At 38.7% G+C, this 23,337-nt stretch overlaps 1 protein-coding gene across 1 annotated transcript in view; it reads right to left on the bottom strand.

Annotated features, from left to right (window-relative positions):
• The window catches only part of SCAMP1 (secretory carrier membrane protein 1), a 90,462-nt gene extending 67,549 nt beyond the window's left edge, over positions 1-22,913 (bottom strand). The window contains exon 1 of the mRNA XM_043964044.1: positions 22,724-22,913. Within this exon, the coding sequence (XP_043819979.1) occupies positions 22,724-22,780 (57 nt within the window). The 5' untranslated portion in view covers positions 22,781-22,913. The remainder of the gene's footprint in view (positions 1-22,723) is intronic.
• Between the last annotated feature and the right edge of the window lie 424 nt (positions 22,914-23,337).

A 23,337-nucleotide genomic window follows, 5' to 3' on the forward strand; every position in this document is an offset into this window, starting at 1 on the left:
GGTTAAAAAAAAAAATTATTGGGAAAATTGAAAAGTAGTATGGAAGATACTAGGTATAGACCAATATCTTTTTTTTTTTTTTTGCAGGGCATTGAGGGTTAAGTGACTTGTCCAGGGTCACACAGCTAGTAAGTGTCAAGTGTCTAAGGCTGGATTTGAACTCAGGTACTCCTGAATCCAGGGCCGGTGCTTTATCCACTGTGACACCTAGCTCCCCCTAGACCAATATCTTAAAACCTTCACCAAGATAAGATCAAAATGGATAGGTGACCTAGATATAAAAGGAGGTATCATAAGAAAATTAGAAGAACATGGAACATATAACCTTTCAGACTTAGAGATAGGAGAATTTATGAATAAAAAAATTAAGAGCATTGTAAGATATAAAATGGAGAAGCTCCATTACATTATTAAATTTTAAAGTTTTGCAAAAACAAAACCAACATAGCCAAGGTTAGAAAGAAAGCAGAAAACTGGGGGAAAATTTATAGACAGCTTCTTGGATAAAGGTTTCATATCCCAAATATATAGAGACCTTTGTCAAATTTTAAAGAATGAGTCATTCTCCAACTGACAAATGGTCAAAGGCTATGAACAAGCAGTTTTTTCAATGAAGAAATCAAAGCTACATATGAAAAAATGTTCTAAATCATTACTGATTAAAAAAAAGCAAAACAACCTTGAGATATCATTTTACATCTATCAGATTGGCTAAAATGATAGAAGGGGGAAATAACAAATATTGGAGAGGATGTGAAAAAATTTGGACACTAATAAACTGTTGGTATAACTGAGAACTGACCCGACCATTTTGGAGAGCGACCTGAATGATAGCCAGAGAGTAATAAAACTGCATACCCTCTGACCCAGCCATACCACTATTAGGTCTATTTCCCAAGGTGACCAGGAAAAAAGGAAAAAACCTCTATGTTCTAAAATATTTATAACAGCTCTCTTGGTGGTGGCAAAGAACTGGAAATTAAAGGTACGCCTATCAATTGGGGAGTGTTAAATAAGTTGTGGCATATCATTTTGGTGGAATCTTATTATGCTGGAAGAAATGAGGAACAGGTTGATTTCAGGAAAACATAGATTTCCATGAAATAATGAAGAGTGAAATGAGCACAACCAAGAGAACTTTGTATTCAGAAACAACAATATTTGAACAATAACTGAATGGCTGGGAGACAGTTTGTAACATAAAATGGAACAAAAGTATTTTTAAAAATTTAAATGCTTTATCTATCTAGACATGGTCAAGACTACATTATATTTAAATTTCATCAGTGGGAGAATGGTTGATTATATTGGCTATGAGAAAAAAAGATAAAAGACCATATCTGGGTTCACCACAAGCTTTTTCAAAATTAAAAAGGATGACAAAAGAACAAAATGGAAGCCTTATATAGTGCTGTATAACATATTAAACAGGACTTTCAGCTACTTTTGTCACTATTATAGTTTTAAATTCAAGCAAAGAACATTTACATGCCTACTGCTGCCTCTAAACAAAAGGAAAAAAGGAAACATGCATTTATTAAACTCCCACCTCGTGCCAAGCCCTGTGTTTAGCACTTTACAAATAATATACCATTTGATCCTCACAACCCTGGAAGGTAGGTGCTATTATTATCCCCATTTTACAACTGAGGAAACTGAGGTAGGCAGAGGTTAAGTGATGTGCCCAGTCTCACGCAGCTAGTGTTAGAAACCGTATTTGAACTCAGGTTTTTCTGACTCCAAGTCCAACGTTCTATCTACTTGCTTTTCCTAGCTGCCTCTAAGAAAAGAGACACAATTCTGGCAAAGCTACAGATATCAGAATGCCAACACACACAAGAAAAAAGGTCTTCAGGAAACTGAGGAAGAAGAAAGGATAATGCTCAAATTCCTGGTAGTAAATACATTTAAAAAAACTAAAACTATATTTATAATACTTTTTTTAAAGCATTAGTATCAAATAAACAGTCAGGTGGGTCTACAAAAGTGAACTCAAGGAGAGTCTCCACTAAAAGCAAATCCAACAAACTGCCAATTAGGTCAAAGATTTATTATTAAAAGAATTTGTAAAATATCATACTACTCTTTGCTCTTCAGAATTACTGTTACCTGAAAAATTTACAAATTCCCAAACTTTCACTTAAAACTTACTAGGTAGGGGCAGAGTAAGAGTCACAGCTGCCAAACTTCCCCCTTAGTCTCTCCAAAAAAAAACAACCACAGAAATGATAAATCAGGGGCAGCTAGGTGGTGCAGTGGATTAAAGCACCGGCCTTGGATTCAGGAGGACCTGAATTCAAATCTGGCCTCAGACACTTGACACTTACTAGCTGTGTGACCCTGGGCAAGTCATTTAATCCTCATTGCCACGCGAAAGAAAGAAAGAAAGCAAGAAAGAGAAAGTTGATAAATTGAATTCTGAGTTGAAAAAGACAACAAAAAGTTAAGAGTGAGTTGTTCCACTTCGAGTAGCTTAGATACACAGAAAAGTCTGTGGAAACTGTGTTGAAGGCTGGTCAAGAAAGACCACACAGATATCACAGAACCAGAGGGCAAAGCTGAAATTGAAAGACTCTACCAATCATCTCCCACCCTCCCCCCAAAAAAAACTCAAAATGAAACTCCCAGGAATATTATGACAAAATTCCAGAGCTCAGAGGTCAAGGAGACAAAAAGAAATCACTCAACTGTCACGGAGCCACAGTCAAGATTACACAATATTTACCAACTTCCAATATAAAGGAGAAAAGAGCCTAGAATATAATATTTCAGAAGGCATGGAAACTAAATAATCTAATCATAAAGAATAAGTGGGTCAGGGGCGGCTAGGTGGCACAGTGGATAAATCACTGGCCTTGGATTCAGGAGGACCTGAGTTCAAATCCAGCCTCAGCCACTTGACACTTACTAGCTGTGTGACCTTGGGCAAGTCACTTAACCCTCACTGCCCTACCAAAAAAAAAAAAAAAAAGAGTAAGTGGGTCAAAGAACAAGTCAGAGAAAAAAAACAGTAACTTCATTAAAGATAATGACGACAATGAGACAACATTCCAAAATTTCTGGGATGAAGCCAAAGTAGTACTTAGTGGAAAATGTGTATCTCTTACATCAGTAAATGAGAGAAAGTAGGTGAATGCACTGGGTATGCAATTTTAAAACTATTACAAAAACACATTAGAAAATCCTCAATTAAATAAATATCCAGAAAATCAAATGAGAGACTAATAAAACTGAAAGTTTTTTAAAAATTGAATAAACAAAGCTAGGAGTTAGTTTTATGGGGGAAAAAAACAATTGACTAATTAAATTTTTAAAAATAAAGAAAATCAAATTATCATTCTCAAAAATGAAAAGGGTGAATGCACAACCAATAAGGATGAAATTAAAGCAATTATTATGTTATTTTGCCCAATTATATGCCAATAAAACCGATGACCTAAATTAAATGACTATTTACAAAAATTCAAATTGCCCATATTAACAGAAAAGTGAATCTTTAAATAACCCTATATTAGAAAATGAAATTGAACAAACTTTATATGAGCTCCCTAAGGAAACTGAGCCAAATTTTTTCTTAAAAAGCTATTCCCCAATTGATAAATGGTCAAAGGTTATGAACAGGCAGTTTTCAAAAGAAAAATCAAAACTATTAGCCATATAAAAAAAAGCTTTAAATCACTAATAATTATAGAAATGCAAATTAACTGAGGTGCCACCTCACACCCATCAAATGTCATTTTCCATTTCTGCCATACTAGCCAACTAGTGCACTGACAAATGACAAATGCTGGAAGAAAAATAGGTACACTAATGCACTGCTGGTGAAGCTGTGAACTGGTCCAACAATTCTGAAGAACAACGTGGAACTATGTCAAAAGGGTTATAAAACTGTGTATATCCTTTGATCCAGTAATACTAATACTAAGTCTATATCCAAAAAAGACTAAAGAAAAAGGAAAGGGGGCTATATGTACAAAAATATTTGAAGCAACTCTTTTTGTCGTGGCAAAGAAAAGGAAACCAAGGGGATGCCCATTAATTAAGGAATGGATGAACAAGTTATGGTATATAACTGTGATGAAATACTACTGGGCTGTTAAAAAAAAACTATCAAAGGGATGCTTTCAGAAAAACCTAGGAAGACATATGAACTGATACAAAGTGAAATGAACAGAACTATGAGAAGATTGCATTCAGTAACAGCAACACTGTAACAATAATCAACTGTGAAAGACTTGGCTACTCTGATCAAGAAAATGATCTATGACAATTCCAAAGGATTTATGATAGAAAATGATATCCACCTCCAGAGAGAGAACTGATGAACTGAGTCAAAACCAAAGTACATTTTTTAATTTTTTTGCTCAACATAGCTAGCATGGAAATGTTCTGCATGACTTCATATGTGTATATGTACATATGTATGTATACTGTGTATCTACAAACATACACATGTGAGTTTATACATATATGTATGTGTCTACATATATAAGGGGTGTCCTATTTCTTGCCTTATCAGTAGGTGAGGCAGAGGTAGAGGGAGGGAGAGAATTTGGAACTGAAAATAAAAGTTTTTTTAAACCCTCACAAAAATGTCTTCTTTTATGATTACAGCCTTGAGAAACATGGGAAAGAAACATATTGAAAAGCATTCACCATATAACAGTTTTTAAGCGTCACTGATACCTTTACTTTTTTGCATAATATTCACTTTATTACAGACTTCACCATCCTCCCACCCTTCTTAGAAATCAAGAAAAGCATAGCTAAAACCAACAGACGCAAAGACTGCATTCTGTCAGGGAGTATAATTTTCAGCAACCTCTAAATACAAGGGCCAACTGATTATAATCCAAGATCAGTCGTCTATTACTGTTTCCACTTATATTTTTGTAGTCACTGTATCTACTTCTTTCTTTGTTATGCTTTCTTTGCTTTGCATCAGTTCATTCAAATCTTCCCAGGTTTCTCTCAGAATTCCTTATAGTTTTTTAAAACACAATATTCCATTATATTTGTATACCATAATTTGTTCAATCATTCCCTGATTATTTTATGTCCAACTCTGGTTCCAGAGTTTTGCTTTTTTTCAACCAAAAAAGTGCTTCTCTGAATAGTCTAGTCTTCTTTATTTGATTTCCTCAGGGCACATACCAGCAGTGGAATTATTGGGTCAAATTATTGGAATTATTTGCTAACACTTTAAATCCTAACACTTAGGAGAATGAAAGGTCCTAAATCATAAATGTATTAGTCTTACTCCAACAGGAGAGCCACTAAAAGATCCAAATCCTTTTTTAACCAAGACACATAGTGGTTTATGTCCATAAACACAAAGATGTATTGTTTGGGGGACAGCTAGGTGGCACAGTGGATAAAGCACCAGCCCTGGCTTCAGGAGGACCTGAGTTCAAATCCAGCCTCAGATACTTCACACTTACTAGCTGTGTGACCCTGGGCAAGTCACTTAACCCTCATTGCCCTGCCCCCCCCCAAAAAAAAACCCTTTAAACAAAGATGTATCATTTAAATGTGATGGATTGTTTCAAATACAGGCTATATTCATAAGATGTAATATCTTTCAAGAAAAAAATATTTATATATAGGTATGCCATGAAAAAAATATTACAATTATTATAATTAATATTAAATTAAACATGGTAATTTAATATTAAAATTATTTTCTTAAATTTAAATAAGGATGTTTTATTTATGTCCAAGTACTGAGTATGGCAAGAACAAGCCAAAAACAGGTATGCACACACACACACAAAAGAAAGTAACTATATCTTTAAAAGCTGGAAATAGTAAATCAACAATTTGAGCCATTTCTAAATTTTCCCCCATCCTTAAAAAACCTTCACTATATCCTACTATGCTGGCTAGTTTCTATCCTCAATCTCTTAAGAGCAATGATTATTTATAACCAATGATCTAGAGAGATCCAGAGTTTCCCCTTTTTCTATATTGCTCATTTCAAAGTTCAGTGTCTAGAAGGATATTACTGATGAGATTGAATGAACTTTCCTTAATCTTAGTCAGACTCCAAACCAAATTTACAAAATGAATTTAATCCCATTATGCTCTACTCAGGTTTGAGTGGGGATAAATCCTTTGATTAGATTGCCCAAGGCTGGAGGTAAATTATAAATAAATGACATAATCAAAGTTAATTAGAAGAGGTCCCTCACCTTACTGTAACTTTCATTCTCTCTCATTACTTGTTAACCAATCAAAATTGATTACTACCTCTAGAACACCCACTTTTCCAGTCATATAAACTTTGAGCCTTGAGGCCATGAGGGTCTTCGGACTTTGAGAGTGCTACTGACCTCTTTTATTACAATGCTAGCATTATTAATAAAATGATTAATTGCCCAGAAATTGTCTCTCAAACTTTTTAATTGTTACACTCTCCTCCCCTGCTCAGATAAATTCCTTTTTAAAAGGCTACCTAGACTTACCGCCTCCACTTCTCTTCTCATTTTCCAATCTATCCTCTGATATCACTCAACTAACTGTTCTCTAAAGTTAACAACTATCTCTTCTTTGCCAAATCTGAAGGCCTTCTCTCAGTCCTCTCCCCAACATTTGATATGGCTAACCAGTCTCTTCCTGGATATTCTCTTCTCCTAGAGTTTTTGTGTCATTGCTCCCTCTTTTGGTTCTTCCTGTCCTCTCAGCCATTTGTGGGATTATCATCCATGTCACACCCTTTTATTGTGGGTATAATGCAAGGCTCTGTCTTAGGCTCCATTCTTTTTCCATACACTCTCTTAGAGACCTCATCAACTCCCTATTAGCTTGGTGCAGATGACTCCCAGATCTATATAAACAGCCCAGTCTCTTTTTCCTGAGTACTATCTACTCCACATTTCAAACTGGATGTCCCACAGGAATTTAAAAATCAACATATCCGAACGATAATTAACTTTCAAAAAAATCCACCTCTCTCCCTACTGTCAATTCAGAAGCCTTTTTATACCTGATATCAAGACTACAGTCTTCAAAATGAAAATAGGATGGCACTGAACATGGAACTAAAAAAAAAAATTAAGCTATATTTAATCAAGTACATTCGAGAGCTCTGTACTGAGGCACTCAAAGATCAATTTTCAATATCTTGAAAAGAGGACACCACAAAAAAAATCATAAATGGTATTATTACTCAAAAAACACCTCAAATGTCACAAAAAATGAAACTGACAGTATCTTAATAGCCAATAAACAAGTCATTATAGGTATGCAAATAATTTCAGAATTAACTGTCTACATACAGTCATATAATCTACTTTTTGGAGCAAAGGTTAAAAAAAAATCAAAACCCAGTTAGAAGAGGATAAAGATTAGAGGAATCAATCAGATGTGACTGCCATAGTTCAGTCTAACCTACTTTGAACAATCTACTAAGAGGGAGGCAACTAGGTGGCGCAGTGGATAGAGCACCGGCCCTGGATTCAGGAGGACCTGAGTTCAAATTTGACCTCAGACACTTAACACTTACTAGCTGTGTGACCCTGGGCAAGTCACTTAACCTCAATTGCCTCACCAAAAACAAAACAAAACAAAAAAATCTACTAAGAGAAACAAGAAAAAGATAAAAGTCAAGCCCATGATTGGTTAAATTTCTCTAGAAATTACAATAATGTAAAAAACAAACACATTACTGCAATGTTAACAAGAATCCAGAAACTGACTCAGCCAGCAAACACTTGGATTTGCGAAGCAAAAAAATATGGAAGCATAGGAAAAATATTAGTTTAGAATACCAGCTCATCTGTAAAACTTTAAGGAGGAAAATGGAATATTATAGCAGTATCATCTTAAAAAAAACACAAAACTTCAGGAGACAAAATAATCCTACAGGAAATTAATTTGAGAAATAATCAACCCAGATTATGTCGAGAATTTTTACAGCAGAAAATAATACAACAAAGAGATGACTGATTGAACAGATCAGTAAATAATTTCTCAACTATCATCTTTGACAGTGGAAGTCCCACACTTGAAATATCTAACATATTAGACGGGAGGCTCTAACATTTTAGATCCCTCAAGTGCTATATGTAGAAATAGAAATAAATAAAGTGAGAGCTGACCAAGTACATAATGGAAAATCTATACTGAAAGTAGACAATCCTCAAGGTACTCAAAATCAATTCTTGGTATCTCAAAGAGGGGAAGAATCCACAAAAACAACAATGGTCATAAATGTTATTTTTTTAAAAGGACAACTTTAAGACATAAGGAAATACTCATCTGTATCATCTACTTTCTCATCCATTAAAAAAACCTTATGAGGGGCAGCTAGGTGGTGCAGTGGATAGAGCACCGGCCCTGGAGTCAGGAGTAACTGAGTTCAAATCTGGCCTCAGACATTTAACACTTACTAGCTGTGTGATACTGGGCAAGTCACTTAACCCCAATTGCCTCACTAAAAAAACAAACAAACAAACAAAAAACCCTTATGAAAAGTCTAAACATGTAGAGTAGGTATCTGATGATACAAGAAAGGAACAAACGGGCTTTTGTAGACCTCCGTAATAGGCCACATCTTCACATTCACATAAATTGACTTAAACAGTAAACTAAAAACAAGATTCCATTTTTTACTAGAAAGCACATGACTCAGGAGAACAGAACAGAGACGTAAAGGCTCCCTAGCAGGATTATACCAAGACCAGCTCATGACAAACAAAGTACACATGCTTTTCTGACAGGGTACACTGGGCTTGCTAATCAGCAATTTTAGAAAAATATTGTTAAAGGCTTCTATATTATTCCTGTGGAAAAGATGGAGAAATATGGGATAGATAATAGAAAAGATATTTAAAACTGGAACCAGTCAATGAAAGAATGACAGATAGTAGTTATGAGGTCTCATAGTGGAAGGCTTCAAGGGAACAGCTCTTGGCTCTGTTCTGCTTAAAGTACCCATCAAGGACTTTGTTTTTTGTTTGTTTGCTTTTTTGCAGGGCAATGAGGGTTAAGTGACTTGCCCAGGGTCACACAGCTAGTAAGTGTCAAGTGTCTGAGGCCCCATTTGAACTCAAGTCCTCCTGAATCCAGGCCCGGTGCTTTATCCACTGAGCCACCTAGCTGCCTCAAGGACTTTGTTAAGGACATAAATGGCATGCTTATTAAATCTACAGATGACACAAAATCTGGGAGGGATAGCTCACCCAGTAGATGGTAGACTCAGGATCAAAAAATATCTTGACAGGCTATTTGGCTGATTCTAATAATGTGAAACTTAAAAATAAATGTAGGCGGAGCCAAGATGGCAGCAGAAAGACATTAAACCCACAGGGCTCCTGATACAATCACCCCAAAAATAGGAATAAAAGAACCCTTGGGGCAGAAAAACACACAAAAATACGGGCTGAGAGTTTTCTCCAGAAAACTATATATCTATAGATAGATTTCAGGGGGCTGTGCTGGGCCAGGAATAAAGCCTAACCCCGCAATCTGGCCGAGACACACACACCGGATGCCTGCCAGAGGAATTTGCCCCAGTGCCTCTGATTCGGCTGCAGCACATGCGTCTTCTGGAACTTAGCGCACGGTCGGACTGAACGGCTGGCCTGGGGTGGTAAGTGCAAAGGTACCAGTGGACTGGGGGGAAGGATTCGACCATCCCACCCCAGTAGGGAACCAGGAAGAAATCCTAAGCGCTGGAGACCCAGGTGGGGGAGGGGAGCAGGGGAGCAGTCTCATCAGAAGGTGAGAACCATACCACAGACAGCTTTGCCGGTTGGTTTCTTAGTAAATAGGCCTGAGGTTATCTCCGGACCTGAGGCAGGCAGGCTGAGAAGCAGCCCAACCATCCCCCGGGGCCACGCTGTAGCTTGAACAGTGTGTCCTGAAAGCAGAGCCACACTTTAAGAAGGAGTTAAAAGCCAAGAAATAGTAAGCCAGGATGAGTAGGCAGAGAAAGCAGAAGACCATTGAAAACTTCTTTGGGGATAAGGTAGACCAAAATACAACCTCAGAAGAAGAAGATAACAGGGTCAAAGCTCCAACATCCAAAGCTTCCAAGAGAATTATGAACTGGTCTCAGGCCATGGAAGTTCTCAAAAGGGACTTTGAAGAGAAAGTGGGAGAAGTAGAAAGAAGATGTAGAGAAAAGAAGGAAAGAATGGAAAGGGAAATGAGAGCGATGCAGGAGAGTCATGAGAAAAAAGTCAACAGTTTGAAAAGCCAAATGGAAAAGGAGATTAAAAAACTGTCTGATGAAAATAAATGCCTAAGAATTAGGATTGAACAAATGGAAGCTAGTAACCTTATGAGAAACCAAGACACAGTAAAGCAAATCCAATTGAATGAGAAAAAAGAAGGCAATGTGAAATATCTCCTTGGAAAAACAGCTGACCTAGAAAATAAATCTAGGAGAGATAATTTGAAAATCATTGGACTACCTGAAAACCATGACCAAAGCAAAAGCTTAAACACCATCTTCCAAGAGATTGTGAGGGAAAATTGCCCTGATATTCTAGAAGCAGAAGCTAAAATAGAAATTGAAAGAATCCACCGATCACCTCCTGAAAGAGATTCCAAAAGGAAAACCTCCAGGAATATTATAGCCAAATTCCAGAACTCTCAGGTCAAGGAGAAAATACTGCAAGCAGCTAGAAAAAAAAGGAATTCTAATACTGTGGAGTTTCAATAAGGATAAAGCAAGATCTAGCAGCTTCTACATTAAAGGACCGAAGGGCATGGAACATGATATTCCAGAGGGCAAAGGAACTGGGACTTCAGCCAAAAATCATGTACCCAGCAAAACTGAGTATCATTTTTCAGAGGCAAAAATGGGATTTCAATGAGAAAGAGGTCTTTCAAGCATTTGTGAGGAAAAGACCTGAACTGAATAGAAAATTTGACTTTCAAATACAAGATCCTGGAGAAGCATAAAAAGGTAAACAGGAAAAAGACTTCATGAGGGACATTAAAAGATCAAACTGTTTGCATTCCTACATGGGAAGATAATACTTTGAAACCATAAGAACTATCTCAGTAAGAAATTCACAGAAGACAGGGCTGAACTGAATATGAAGGGATGATATCTGTAAAGCATTTATGTTTTGTTCTTTGTAGGGCAGACAGGGTGGGGCGTCTTATGTCTGGGGCTGGATTTCGGCTTGGGGCCTCCTGGGTCCAGGGCTGGTGCTTTGTCCACTGTGTCACCTAACTGATCCATGATGACATCATTAAAATAGGGTTGAGGTGTAGGAAGAATAAACTGGGGGAGGAAGAAGGGGAGAGATGGTCTGGAGAGAGGTAGTTCACATGAAGGAAACAAGAAGAAAGCTTATGGAGGAGAGTAGAAGAGGGGGAAGGAGTTGGGGAGTGAGTGAACCTTACTATCATCAGAATTGGCTCAAAGAAGGACTAACATACATACTCAAGTAGGTATAGTAATATATTTTTGCCCTGAGGGGGTGGGGAGGGAGAAAAGGGGGGAGGAGAAGGGAAGGAGGAAAGAGCAGATTAGGGGAGAGAGCAGTAAAAAGCAAAACACTTTCAAGGAAGATGAAGATGTTCTGCATTCCTGCACCAGTAAGACATATTGAATTGCTTGATCTCATAGGGAGGGTTGAGGAGGGAGGGAGGAAGAAAAATTTAGAATACAGAACTAGCTCAGGGACCCTGATCTCATTGGAGTGGGCTCATGGAGGAAATAGCTTTCATACCCAATTGGAAGGAGCAATCTATTTAACCCTGCAGGAAAATAGGACAGGAAGAGGATAAGGAAGGAAGCGTGAAAAAAAGGGAGTGCAGAGAGAGGGAGAGAATAGTCAGAAGTAAAACACCTCTGAAGAGGAATAGGTAAAAAGAAGATAGAGTAAATGTCATGGGAAGGGAGTGGGATGGAGAGAAATAGTTATGATGATTGATTATATTGGCAAAACGTATGGTACCTACTTTGCTGGGCTTTTATGAAGTGTAACGATTGGAATGACGCCACCTGCTGGATACTTACTGTAGAAGAGTTCTGCCCATGAAGCGAAGGTCTTTGAGGGCAAGACCAGGAGTCTTTTCTTTGGCGGGAGGAAGTGACGCGGACTAGTGGGAGGAGGAAGGAAGAGACTGGCGCTGACTCTGGGGCTCTTTCCGGAGGACGCTGGCGGAGAAGGGAGCTAGAAATGTGCTCTTCCTTTAATAGATAGGAATCTAGGCCTTTCTCTCTCTCTTTACCAAATTCTTATTCTCCTTAATAAATGCTTAAAAGTCTAACTCTTGCTAAAGCTTGTAATTGATTGGCGACCACTCATTAGATATTTTAGACAAATTCTCTGTCAAGCTTAAGGTAATATATAAAGGTTATGATGAACAGGATATTACCAGAAAAACCTGGAAAGACCTACACGAACTGAAGCAGAGCGAAATGACTGTATATAAAATAACAGCAATAGTGGGGGATGATCTGCTGGGAAGCATGTGGTTATTTTCAGCAAGGCAATGATCCAATATAACCCTGAAAGACTTATGAAGATTGCAGTCCATCTGCAGAGAAAGAACTGATAGTATCTGAAAACAGATGGAAACACATTAAAAAAAATTTTTTTTCCATTTCCTCTTTGACAATTCCTTAATCTGAAGTTTGGGTTTTTTTGACTGTTTTCTCTCACAACTAGCTAATATGGGAATTTTTCCATGACTACTCATGTATAACTTATTTTGAATTGCTTGAGTTCTTGTGGGTGGGGGGTGGGAATGGAGGGGGGAAGAGAAGTTGGAACACAAAGTTTTTTTTTAATTTATGTTAAAATTTTGTTTTTACATATATTTTGGAAAATAAAATTCTATTCATAGTCAAAAAAAGAATTGTATAATTTATCCATTTCTAGTAAGCTAAGAATAAAATGCCTTTTTATTCATTTAAAAAAAAATAAATGTAAAGCTTTATAGGTGGGATCAAGAAATCAACGTCGCAAGCAAAAGACACAGGAAGGGTGGCAAGATACAATTCATCTGAAAAGGTCCTGCACAAAATCAGTCCAAAAAGTCAATTATCAATAACTTTTTAATTGACAAGTTCAATAGCCTTTTCCTCAATCTTCATCCCTCTTCACTTCTCTTCAGCATCTGCTCTTTGTGTTTTCCTGACATTGTTCTCTTAGTTCTACATCCCTATGTATTTGACTACTCCTCAAAATCCTTTGCTAGATATGTCCCCTACCAGTGTTTATAACCCCAAAGCTCTGTCCTGGACCCTTGTCCTTTCTCTACATTCTCTCTAGATTTTTTTTTGTCATATCTATAGATGATTTTCAGATTTGAAGCTACATTATCCAGAGTTGATATGTCTCCTGAGATTAAGCCCTGCATCACCAACTAACTACCTGCTAGAAATGTCCATTGGGATGTTCTCCTGTATGTACTTCAAACTAAACATGTCTGAAACAGAACTTATCTTTCCTCAAAAATTCACTGCTCTTCTTAATGTCCCTGTTTCTATCCAGGGCACTACCATCCTTTAGGTCATCCAGGTTCATATCTTTAGAGTAACCCTCCACTACCCAGGCTTTTACCACACATGTTCAATCATTTGCCTAATCTTGTCAATTCTACCTCTAAAGTATTTCTCTTATCCCTTCCACTTCCTGCCACCTACACAGCCATCAACCTTAATTCAGGCCCTTGTCATTCTTCACCTGGACTTCACCCCCCCCAAGGTCTTCCTTGACTCAAGTCTCTTCCCTCTTCAACTTATCATCCACACAGCTGCCAAAGTGATATTCCTGGAGCACAAGTCTAACGATGTCACTTCCCTATTCAATGAAGTCCAATGATAAACTATCACCTCACAGATCAAATACAAACTTCTGTTTGTGAGCCCTTCACAACCCTGGCCCCCAACTACCTTCCAGCCTCATTTACCACTCTAGTTCCCACTAGCCTACTTTCTGTTCCTCATGTATAGCACTCCATCTTCCTTCTCAATGCCTTCACACAGGCCATCCTATATCCCTTAATACACTGTCCCTTCATCTCTTCCTGCCTTCCTAGGAAAAGACATGATAATGGTCTACATTATGGCCTATTATGTTCTCTGACTCTTGAAATCCTTAGCTCCAGGCATCAGCTCTAGTGCCCTTTCCTACACAGATGGAATGTCTGAACCCCTCAGTTGTTGTGGAAATGAAGGGGAAGGGAAGACCCTTTGGTTAAGTATCTACTCTGTGCTGGGCACCATGGTAAGAGTTTTACCTGTATCTCATTTGATCCTCACGACGACCCTGGGAAGTAAGTGCTATTACTGCCCCCATTTTACTGTTAAGGAAACTGAAGCCAACAGAGGTTAAGTGACTTGCCCAGGGTTGCACAGCTCATAAGTGTCTGAGCCCAGATTTGAACTCCAGGCTTCCTGACTCCAGTACTCCATCCACTGTAGCATTCAGCTGCTTACTTAGCGCTTTCCCCAATCTCTGAAATTCCTCTGAATTTATTTTGTATGTATTTTGTATTTCTCTATCCTGTACTCATTGTTCCCTTCCTCACCCTGAGTTGTAAGCGCCTTGACTGCAGAGACTATTTCATTTCTCTGTACCCCCAGTCCCTGGCATGCAGAAGGCACTTCGATGCTTGTTGAAATGAATTCCAACTCAGTATCTGTGATTTTCTCCTTTCCTTCCTCCAAATCTTTTCTCAAGCAATGTCAAATGCTAGAAAACTGCCCTTCCTCTGGCTACTATAGTTCAAGGATTTGCAGTTTCACTGATGTGGGTATTTCCCCCACTGACAAAGATCGTAGCCACCCTTAATCTTAGTGAACTGTCTTTTTAAGTAGTTGTAGCTTAAAAAAAAAAATCCACTGTCATGTGACCAACTTTCTAGTCTCCCCAAACTGAGATCTGACACAGGCTGATCCTTGGGAATGCCATCCATTGTCAGTCATTTACTGAAAACCCTTCTAATTTGGTAGGAGGAAGCTTTAGATTGAAGGCTATACCAACAGATGCAACAAAGCAGGAGTTCAATGGGATTTCTATCAAGTTCCTAAAATCTGTTCTGTTTCATGTTGAAGCTCCTGTCTGACCTCTCCATGTACTCCACTAATCCACAGTTCCATTCAAATTTGTCTGCTCTCCAAGTCAGGACTAAACTTTGCACGGTCCTATCTCTGCAACTCTCATGGAGTTCTCTTCAACCAGAAGGCCTTCCTAAGATTCCCTTAATCCCCAAATTCTTCTTCCTTCCTTCCTTCCCTATCCATTCAAATGATACTCATCTTTAAATACTCAACTAAAATCCCCCCTCCTCAGTACATACAACTTAGACGATTTCACTGACACCTCTCTTTCCCCTCTCTGAACCCACTGCACTATACCATCCACCTGGCAATTAAAAATATACAGCATTCTGATTTCTTTTACTGTCATAATTTTATATCTTTTCCATTTAATTTCTCACTTTTTTTTTTTAGTTTTCCAGTTACATTTTAACATTATCAACTTTGTCTTTAAAGAGCTAACTCTTCTTGGTATCCCACAGAGTATCTTGTAAGCAGGAGGTACTCAATCCATATTTAACTGATCAATTAAAATGTCTACAATTAATTCCCTCCTTTTCCTATACACATAATATTTGCCTTCTACTCTAAAATGCAATTATTTGTATGCACATCATATAAATAGTTTTGTATCGGTTCACTGCTTTTATTTTTATTTACTATGGTATTTCCACCTTGTGTATATAAAACATAATTTGTCTTGTTCTATACCCTACTAAAGGACAGAGATAATGTGTGTAATTCTCTTTATATACTTTCACATAAAATTATAAACTCAGCACATACTTTTTAAAGGACAGTAATCTAATAAGCAGATGAAAAACTTGGGAGTAGAACTGACCATTAAATATTGGGAACTGTAATTTGCCTGAGTCACATTCAGAACAAAATTTGCATAGTTTACAAAATTTAAAAAAACACTGAGTATCCTTATTAATCCCTAGATTCGAATTTTAAATTACTAGAAGAGTGACCCTCATACTCATCTTTATGCTTTGAAAGGTGGAAGGCAATGTGATGTAATGGAATCAGAGCACCTGGATTCAAATTCCAGCTGAGCTCTTTGGTATTTCTGTGGCCCTGGACAAGTGACTTAAGCTCTCAGAGCCTCAGTTTCTTCATCTACAAAATGAAGGGGTTGGACTAAATGACCTCTAATGTCTGTCCTTTCCAGCTCTTTATCTATAATTAGGTGAATAATCCAATGAAAAATCATTTTAAGTGCTGACTGCATGTCAAGCCCTATGCTTGATAATACAAAGAGATAAAAACAAAAAGAGGCAGTCTCTGCCCTCAGAAACTTACATGCCAACAGGTGACTATATATTTCTATAGATATTCCTATATTTATGGCAATAAATATATCTCCACAGACATAAAGAGATATAGCTATATATTGCTATAGGTGTCTATATCTCTATAGGCATGTGTCAATATATCTCTACAGACATGCCTATATAGCTATTCCTATATGTGTGTATATATACACATATATACATAAATACATACATGTGTATACACACACACACACACACACACACACACACACACAAAGGGGGGGGGGGGGCAGGCCGCACCAGGAAAGAGTCACAGGAATGGAGAGCTGATCCACAGAGCAGTCAACTCACTTCCTTTCCAGGAACAAAGAATGGTAATACAGTAGCACTGATTTCATTACAGAGCAATGTTAGGTAGCTAGGGATGGACAGCTAAATGACATGTGAAGCAGGATCTGGTCTGGTAGTCTGGTGCCAGATAAACAGTGATCTGAAACCATTCAACTAGCTTATACAGATAACCCAGAAGGCTCTTTGCAGCTTTTAAAATCTATTATCCTATGATTCTGATTTTATTTAATTATAACTAGAAGGTTAAACAGAAGAAAATCTGAATTGTAGATCACTTTTTAAAACCAACTTTTCTGTTTAAGTGCAAGCTCACTGATCAGGCAAACTAAAGTGAAAGTGCACTTAATCATAACTTCATATGAAACAAAATTTTACTGAATAGATTAATGAAGTAAATTAAAATACATTTTTTTTTAGTGAGGCAATTGGGGTTAAGTGACTTGCCCAGGGTCACACAGCTAGTAAGTGTTAAGTGTCTGAGGCCGGATTTGAACTCAGGTACTCCTGAATCCAGGGCTGATGCTCTATCCACTTCGCCACCTTGCGGCCCCAACACACATTCTTTAAACAACACTATCAAATATTCAGCTCTGATCAAATGCATAATAAATAAAAAGATGGCAACTAGGAGCTAGAAATAAGCTTGCTCAGAAATATTTCCTTTAAGTCTTAAAGATTATCATTTCTAAATGTAAATTCTTTCAATAACAATTCATGACAAGTAACTGACGAAAATACTGATTATCGTTTTTAATCACTCTATTTGTGAGTTCTTTATTACAGAAGCCGAATTGACACTATGCCAATAAGCCAGAAAATAGCCACAATCTTATATTCAAGATAGTTCATCTGTCCTATTACCACTTACTCAAGAGAAAATCTTTCCTCATCCCTACAAATACCAGCAAAATTTTCTGTTATACAAATTTTTCACTAAAATTGGATTTGCCCTATATTCATTCTTCTGGTTTACAAAGTTAATAAAAATAACATTTCTTTGAGGGGAATTAACTTGACACACAATGCAATAAATACAGTACAATAAAATTGGGGTTTTTTTATTATGACAAATAACTTGCCTTAGCTAACAATCTAGTATGGAACAAATGGTCTATTCTAAACTGCAGTGCAGTGTCCTTTTACCAACAGGTCATTTAAAATGCAGATCTGGCAGGAATCAACAAATCAGGTTTTACCACATTAGTCCAACTGGATACTACCTACACTTTAGAACAACTAAGAGTATCAGGGGCTCCTCTGACCAAACAGCTTTAAAAAAGGATTCACAGAGACCCAGACACCAAAATATCAGCCTGTTCAAGTTCCAACTGAGGCAAGCAAGCATGCATGATGGAAAAAGCAGACTAGAAAGTCAAGAGACAGCATGAAATACTGACTGTGAGACAGGAACAGAATCACTTATGGCCCTGTTTTCTCATGTGCAAAAATATAATCTTTAAGGTCCCTTATGGTCACAAAATTCTAGGTAATTCTTATGGCAATCCTATAAAAACACCCCCCAAAATTAAAAAACAAATGTTTTATAAAGATTATACTTTTAGAGAAACAGCCTAGTAAGAAATAAAATTGAAGATTAGTATTTTTCTTCAAGATGAAGGTGCTGTAGGGGGCGGCTAGGTGGCGCAGTGGATAAAGCACCGGCCCTGGATTCAGGAGTTCCTGAGTTCAAATCTGACCTCAGACACTTGATACTTACTGGCTGTGTGACCCTGGGCAAGTCACTTAACCCTAATTGCCTCACTAAAAATAAATAAATAAATAAAAACACATCATGGGTGCCACTTCCTATAACAAGGTCTTTCCTGATCTCCCCAGTTGTTGGGACACACTCGCTCTATCTCTCAAAATTATTTTATAATCCCTTCTAGATAGTGATGACATTTATGTAACTTTTTAAAGTTAGCAAAAAACCTTGTGTTAACTCCCATAAGCCTCACAACAAAATACTTTGCATTTCATACCATATCCCTTTTTACTTCCCAGTAAATATAAGCTCCTTGAGGGGAAGGACAGTTTCATTTTTGTCCCGGTTTTTAACACAAAATAGGTGCTCAATGTTTGTTAAATCAGAGCCTTCTCAGTTTCCCCCTCATAAGCATTCTGCTCATGCTTCTATTATAAATATCATGTTTTAGCTTGCACTAGTTATGTCTACTTATTCTATCATGGATATGAATGTTGGCTCCTTGAAGACAAGGACCAGGTCTGTTTCATCTTTGTATCCCCACTCTGCAAGTGTGCTGTGTATAACAGGCACTTAATGTTTGTTGGAACTGAATTTTTAAGTCCTTGACCATTTTAATGCTCCTGCTGCACTACTATACTTTTTTGGGACTTGACCAGTCCTTGGGGGCAGGGGCTGTCTTTTTTTAGTATTTGTATCCCCAGCCTTTAGCACAGTACCTGCCACATAATAGGTGCTAAATGTTTACTATTGTATAAATCCCCAGTGATTTCTTTTTATTACAGTGTCTCTTTATCAGGCTCAAAAATCACCTATTTCCTGATGATGTCGAATGATGTCATCTTATACTATTACTTACTTAGCTTTTCACATGAATGGTTAAAAAAAAAATAGGGACAGAGAAAATAGACTGGACCTGTGACTTCACTGGTTTAGACAACTCTCAGGTGAGTAAAATTCTGCTACCAATGTAGGCCCACAACTTACTGACTTGTTTAAAGTGCTAATCAATTTATGACAGACTTTGGACTTGAATTTAGCTCTTCCTGGCTCAGAGCCCAGCTCTCTAACCATTACAAGACTTTATTTTTATTGACTTTGTAAAATTCAAGAATAGTCAAAAATCTCATTTTAGCAAATATTTATTGTCTATGGGACAATACAGGTGTCCACCCCCACCCCCCTTCTGCTTTAAACCAGGTCATTTCAACTCAAAATGTCATGCTGAGAAGTTTCCAAACCTCACTTTAGTTCTGGACATTTTTTAAATGAAAGAAAAAGCAATTGGTAACACTCTTTGGGGAGCTAGGTGGCACAGCGGATAGAGTGATGGGCCTGGAAAAGACTGATCTTCCTGAGTTCAAATCTGGCTTCAGACACTTATTCTGTGACCCTGGGCAAGTCACTTCACCTCCTTTGCCTCGGTTCCTCATTTGTAAAATGAGCTGGAGAAGGAAACAGCAAATCACTCCAGTATCTCTGCCAAGAAAACACCCAAATGGGGTCATGAAGAGGAAGAGACAACCGAACAGCAAAAACAAACATTTATTATATGCCAAGCACAATGCTGACCACTGGGGATACAAACACAAAAGGAAAACAGTCCCTGCCTTCAAGGAAGGAGCTTAAGAGGAGACACAACAAGGATAGTTAAATGGTGACCAAGAAGAAATATTTTAATTTGAAATTCATATAGCCATGGGGGAGTAGCTTGATACACCCTTTCCCACAGAAATAGCATCATTCATCTGATTAGCCTCACTGTCAGCAAGTTAAGGAATTGGTTGGGAAGAGAGACAGCACTGGGGCAAGACTTCTATGTAGTGGGCAACTGAGGCTGCCACCAATCTTAAGCATACTATATAGTGTGTCTAAAGTTACAAAAATTTCATTTATGATAAACATGTAAAATTAAAGCAATTCACAACTGTTGTGTACATAAAGTGTTGGAGAATTCACTTTGTAAACTTGAATCATATAAACGTGAACTGAATCATTTAAAGTAACTGAGTAATTTTACAATAGCCTGAAAACTTTAATATCATAATGTTACTGCCATGTTCTCTAAGCAAAAACTGAGCCATATAACAAAATCATCATTGATTGCCAAGTCTCAAACATAAAGAAAAAGCAGTTAAAGAAATACTAATTTGGGAAAAATAAACAGTAACAAAAAAAACCAAAATATATTTAAGTAAGAGAGTAATAAGTAATTAAGAGGCTAAAAGTCTCGAAGTAAAAACTTTGTACAAGGATTCAAAGGCTGAAAGGTTTTAAAAGGAAACGGGTCCTGAAAAATTTTTAATTAGTTCCAACTTGATTAAGGTAGTGGTAGCTCAGTTCAAATATAACGTGAATAAGTGGGGATAAAAATCCAAAGTTAACAAAAAGGAAAAATATATAATGAAGATATAGAATATTGGGAAAAGGAAAAATGGCTTAAAGAAATATGAAAGACAAAAGAAATATAGTGGGAGTATACTGATGTTGGAAAGAGCAAAAGAAATGTAGACAGAAAGTGAGAAACTAGAGATCTAAGTAAAAATGTTCTAAATTAAGGTTATGTAGTATTAACTAGAATTATTACTTCCTTTAACATAAGTTCTATCATGATATATTTAACATTTTCTGAACTTAAACAATCACTAACCTCTGGATGCTTCAGTTCTTATAAAGTACCTAAACTGAACTAGCCACATGGAATAGTATTATTTAAAACCACTTTGGTATGGAATTACTGCAAAATTTGAATATCAGAAGGGGAAAAAGTCAGAGCAAAACATAATGACAAAAGCAGCAATCTATGCTACAAATATGTAGTGAGAACAAGAGGATAAACTATGTGAAAATATGCATTATATGGAAGGAACCTATAAGAAAAGGCAGAAAAATTCTGAAATAAATTGTCAGAGGAAATACTTATACTCAATTTTCTGAATCAGCAAAGGTCAAAAAGGTTCATATTTTCATACTTTCTGAAGGCTTTTAAATAACTTCCTGTGGTTAAGAAAAAAAAATTTTTTAAATCATGTGAATCTTACTGCATTATCTATTATTGAACAGGGGAAAAAAGCTTCTCGTAAATTATAAACAAGAGCTAGAAACTCAACTAATAGTATTTAAAGATGATATAGACATTAAGGATTCTTTGGCTAAAATATGAAGTAAATTTTTCCTTCAGAAATGTCTAACAAAAGATAAAATCAGTATAAATGCAAACAGAAGAAAGGCTCAAACAGAAACTTGCAAAATCACATTCTGTTATTGCAAATGCATACTAATTCCTGCTACCTGCCAAATTTCTCTTGAGAAATCAAGGGACAACTAAGCTTAACAGCTATGGGAAAGGGGTCAGATTTACATTTACCAAATGACAGCACTCAACTTTATGAAATACAGAGCCATGAGACAGTTAGCATTTCCATTAAATGAAACCGAGTTAGAGAGGCAGTCAACGAAAAACGACTTCCTTTGACTGTTCCACAACCAAGTATTGCAGAAGCTATAGTCAGGTGAAGGAAAGAAGGTGAACTGGAAAGTGCAACCAAGAGCCTATGTGACGCACAAAGAGAAGAGTTCGGAAAGTATTCTTGCTGTTTTCCTTTGCACAGCAGTTGAGCTGCCTTGAAGACATTACTCACCTGCGACTGGGGAGAGGCGGGGAGGGGAGGGAAGGGAAGGGGGTCTGTTGGGGTTTTTAAAAAATACTTATGTCATCAACTTTTGTTTTGAAATCAATATTCAGGATGTCCCCCAACCCCAATCCACCCCCCAAAATGCTGAAGGTTGGCAGAGTCGGTGCCAGGGAGTAATACAAAAGCCCCTTTCCCCTGCGTAACGCAGTACCTGTCATCACCTCCTCCTCCTCCTCCTCCTCCTCCTCCTCCTCCTCCTCCTCTTCCTCCTCCTCTAGACTTTTCCCATCACTCCCACGCAGCAAGCTCGCAGCCTCCTCCAAGAAGCACCCCACCCTCCCCGCTGACACCCGCCCGAGTCCCCATGACAACCCAGCCCCTCTGCTCCTCACCTCTAGCGCGCGCGCGCGCGCACACACACACACACACACGCGCGCGCGCGCGCGCGCGCACACACTCTGCCCCTCCCCCCTCTGCCCCTCCCCCGGGCTATTTTCCATACGTCCCGTCCCCCCCGCGCCCCTGGTTGGGAGGGGGGGGGCAGCATGACCCCTCCCCCCCCAAAACCCAAACAAGCCCCTAGGGCTATAGGGAGGCGGAGCCCCCCCTGGGCCTGCCTCCCAGACGGGAGAGGGACCCCAGGGACGAGGGACCGAAGACCGAAACTTGTGCCGGTGTCCCCGTGGAGCGGCGTCCGCCAGGGCCGAGGGACCGGGGGAAGAATGCCGGCGAGGCCGCTCACCTTGAAAGGGTTGTTGAGATCCGGGTCCGCGAACGGGTTACTGTCGAAATCCGACATCTCGCTCGCGGAGTCGGCCACCGGATGGCCCAGGGGCAGAGAGAGGGAGATGCCGCCGCCAAAGCTGCCGCCGATGCCGCCGCCACCGCCGCCGCCGCCCCCCTTGCGCGCTCACGTCGCCGCCGCCGCCGCGGAGCCGATCTCGGGCCAGCGCGACGGCCTCCTATTGGCGACTCAATGGGCCCCAGCTACTGAGCATGCCCGGTGCGGCCCGGAGCGACTGCCCCTCCCGGGCATGATTCCACCGCTCCGGGTTTTCTCGGAAGCTCAGTCGGGAATAGAGATGGGAGTGGGGAAGGAGGGAGGGAGCGAGCGAGCAGGGAAGGAGCTTAGGTGGCTCCACCATTTCAACTCCGGAAGGGACAGGGTTTGCGATTGGATCGTGAGGTCTTATCTGTAGCCTGGTTGTGCGCTTGCCAGCGACAGCAAGCAGGTGTGGGTCATTAAGGGCTCACCTATAGGCTAGGTGGGGAAAAGTCATTTTTTGCTGGGAAGGAGACACCCACCATAACTCCTCCCTTCTTTCTGCCTTTCCCCCCATCTGTCTCCTTTGGAAT

This window comes from Dromiciops gliroides, chromosome 1 (genome assembly GCF_019393635.1).
Source record: "Dromiciops gliroides isolate mDroGli1 chromosome 1, mDroGli1.pri, whole genome shotgun sequence".
Lineage (NCBI taxonomy): Eukaryota > Metazoa > Chordata > Mammalia > Microbiotheria > Microbiotheriidae > Dromiciops > Dromiciops gliroides.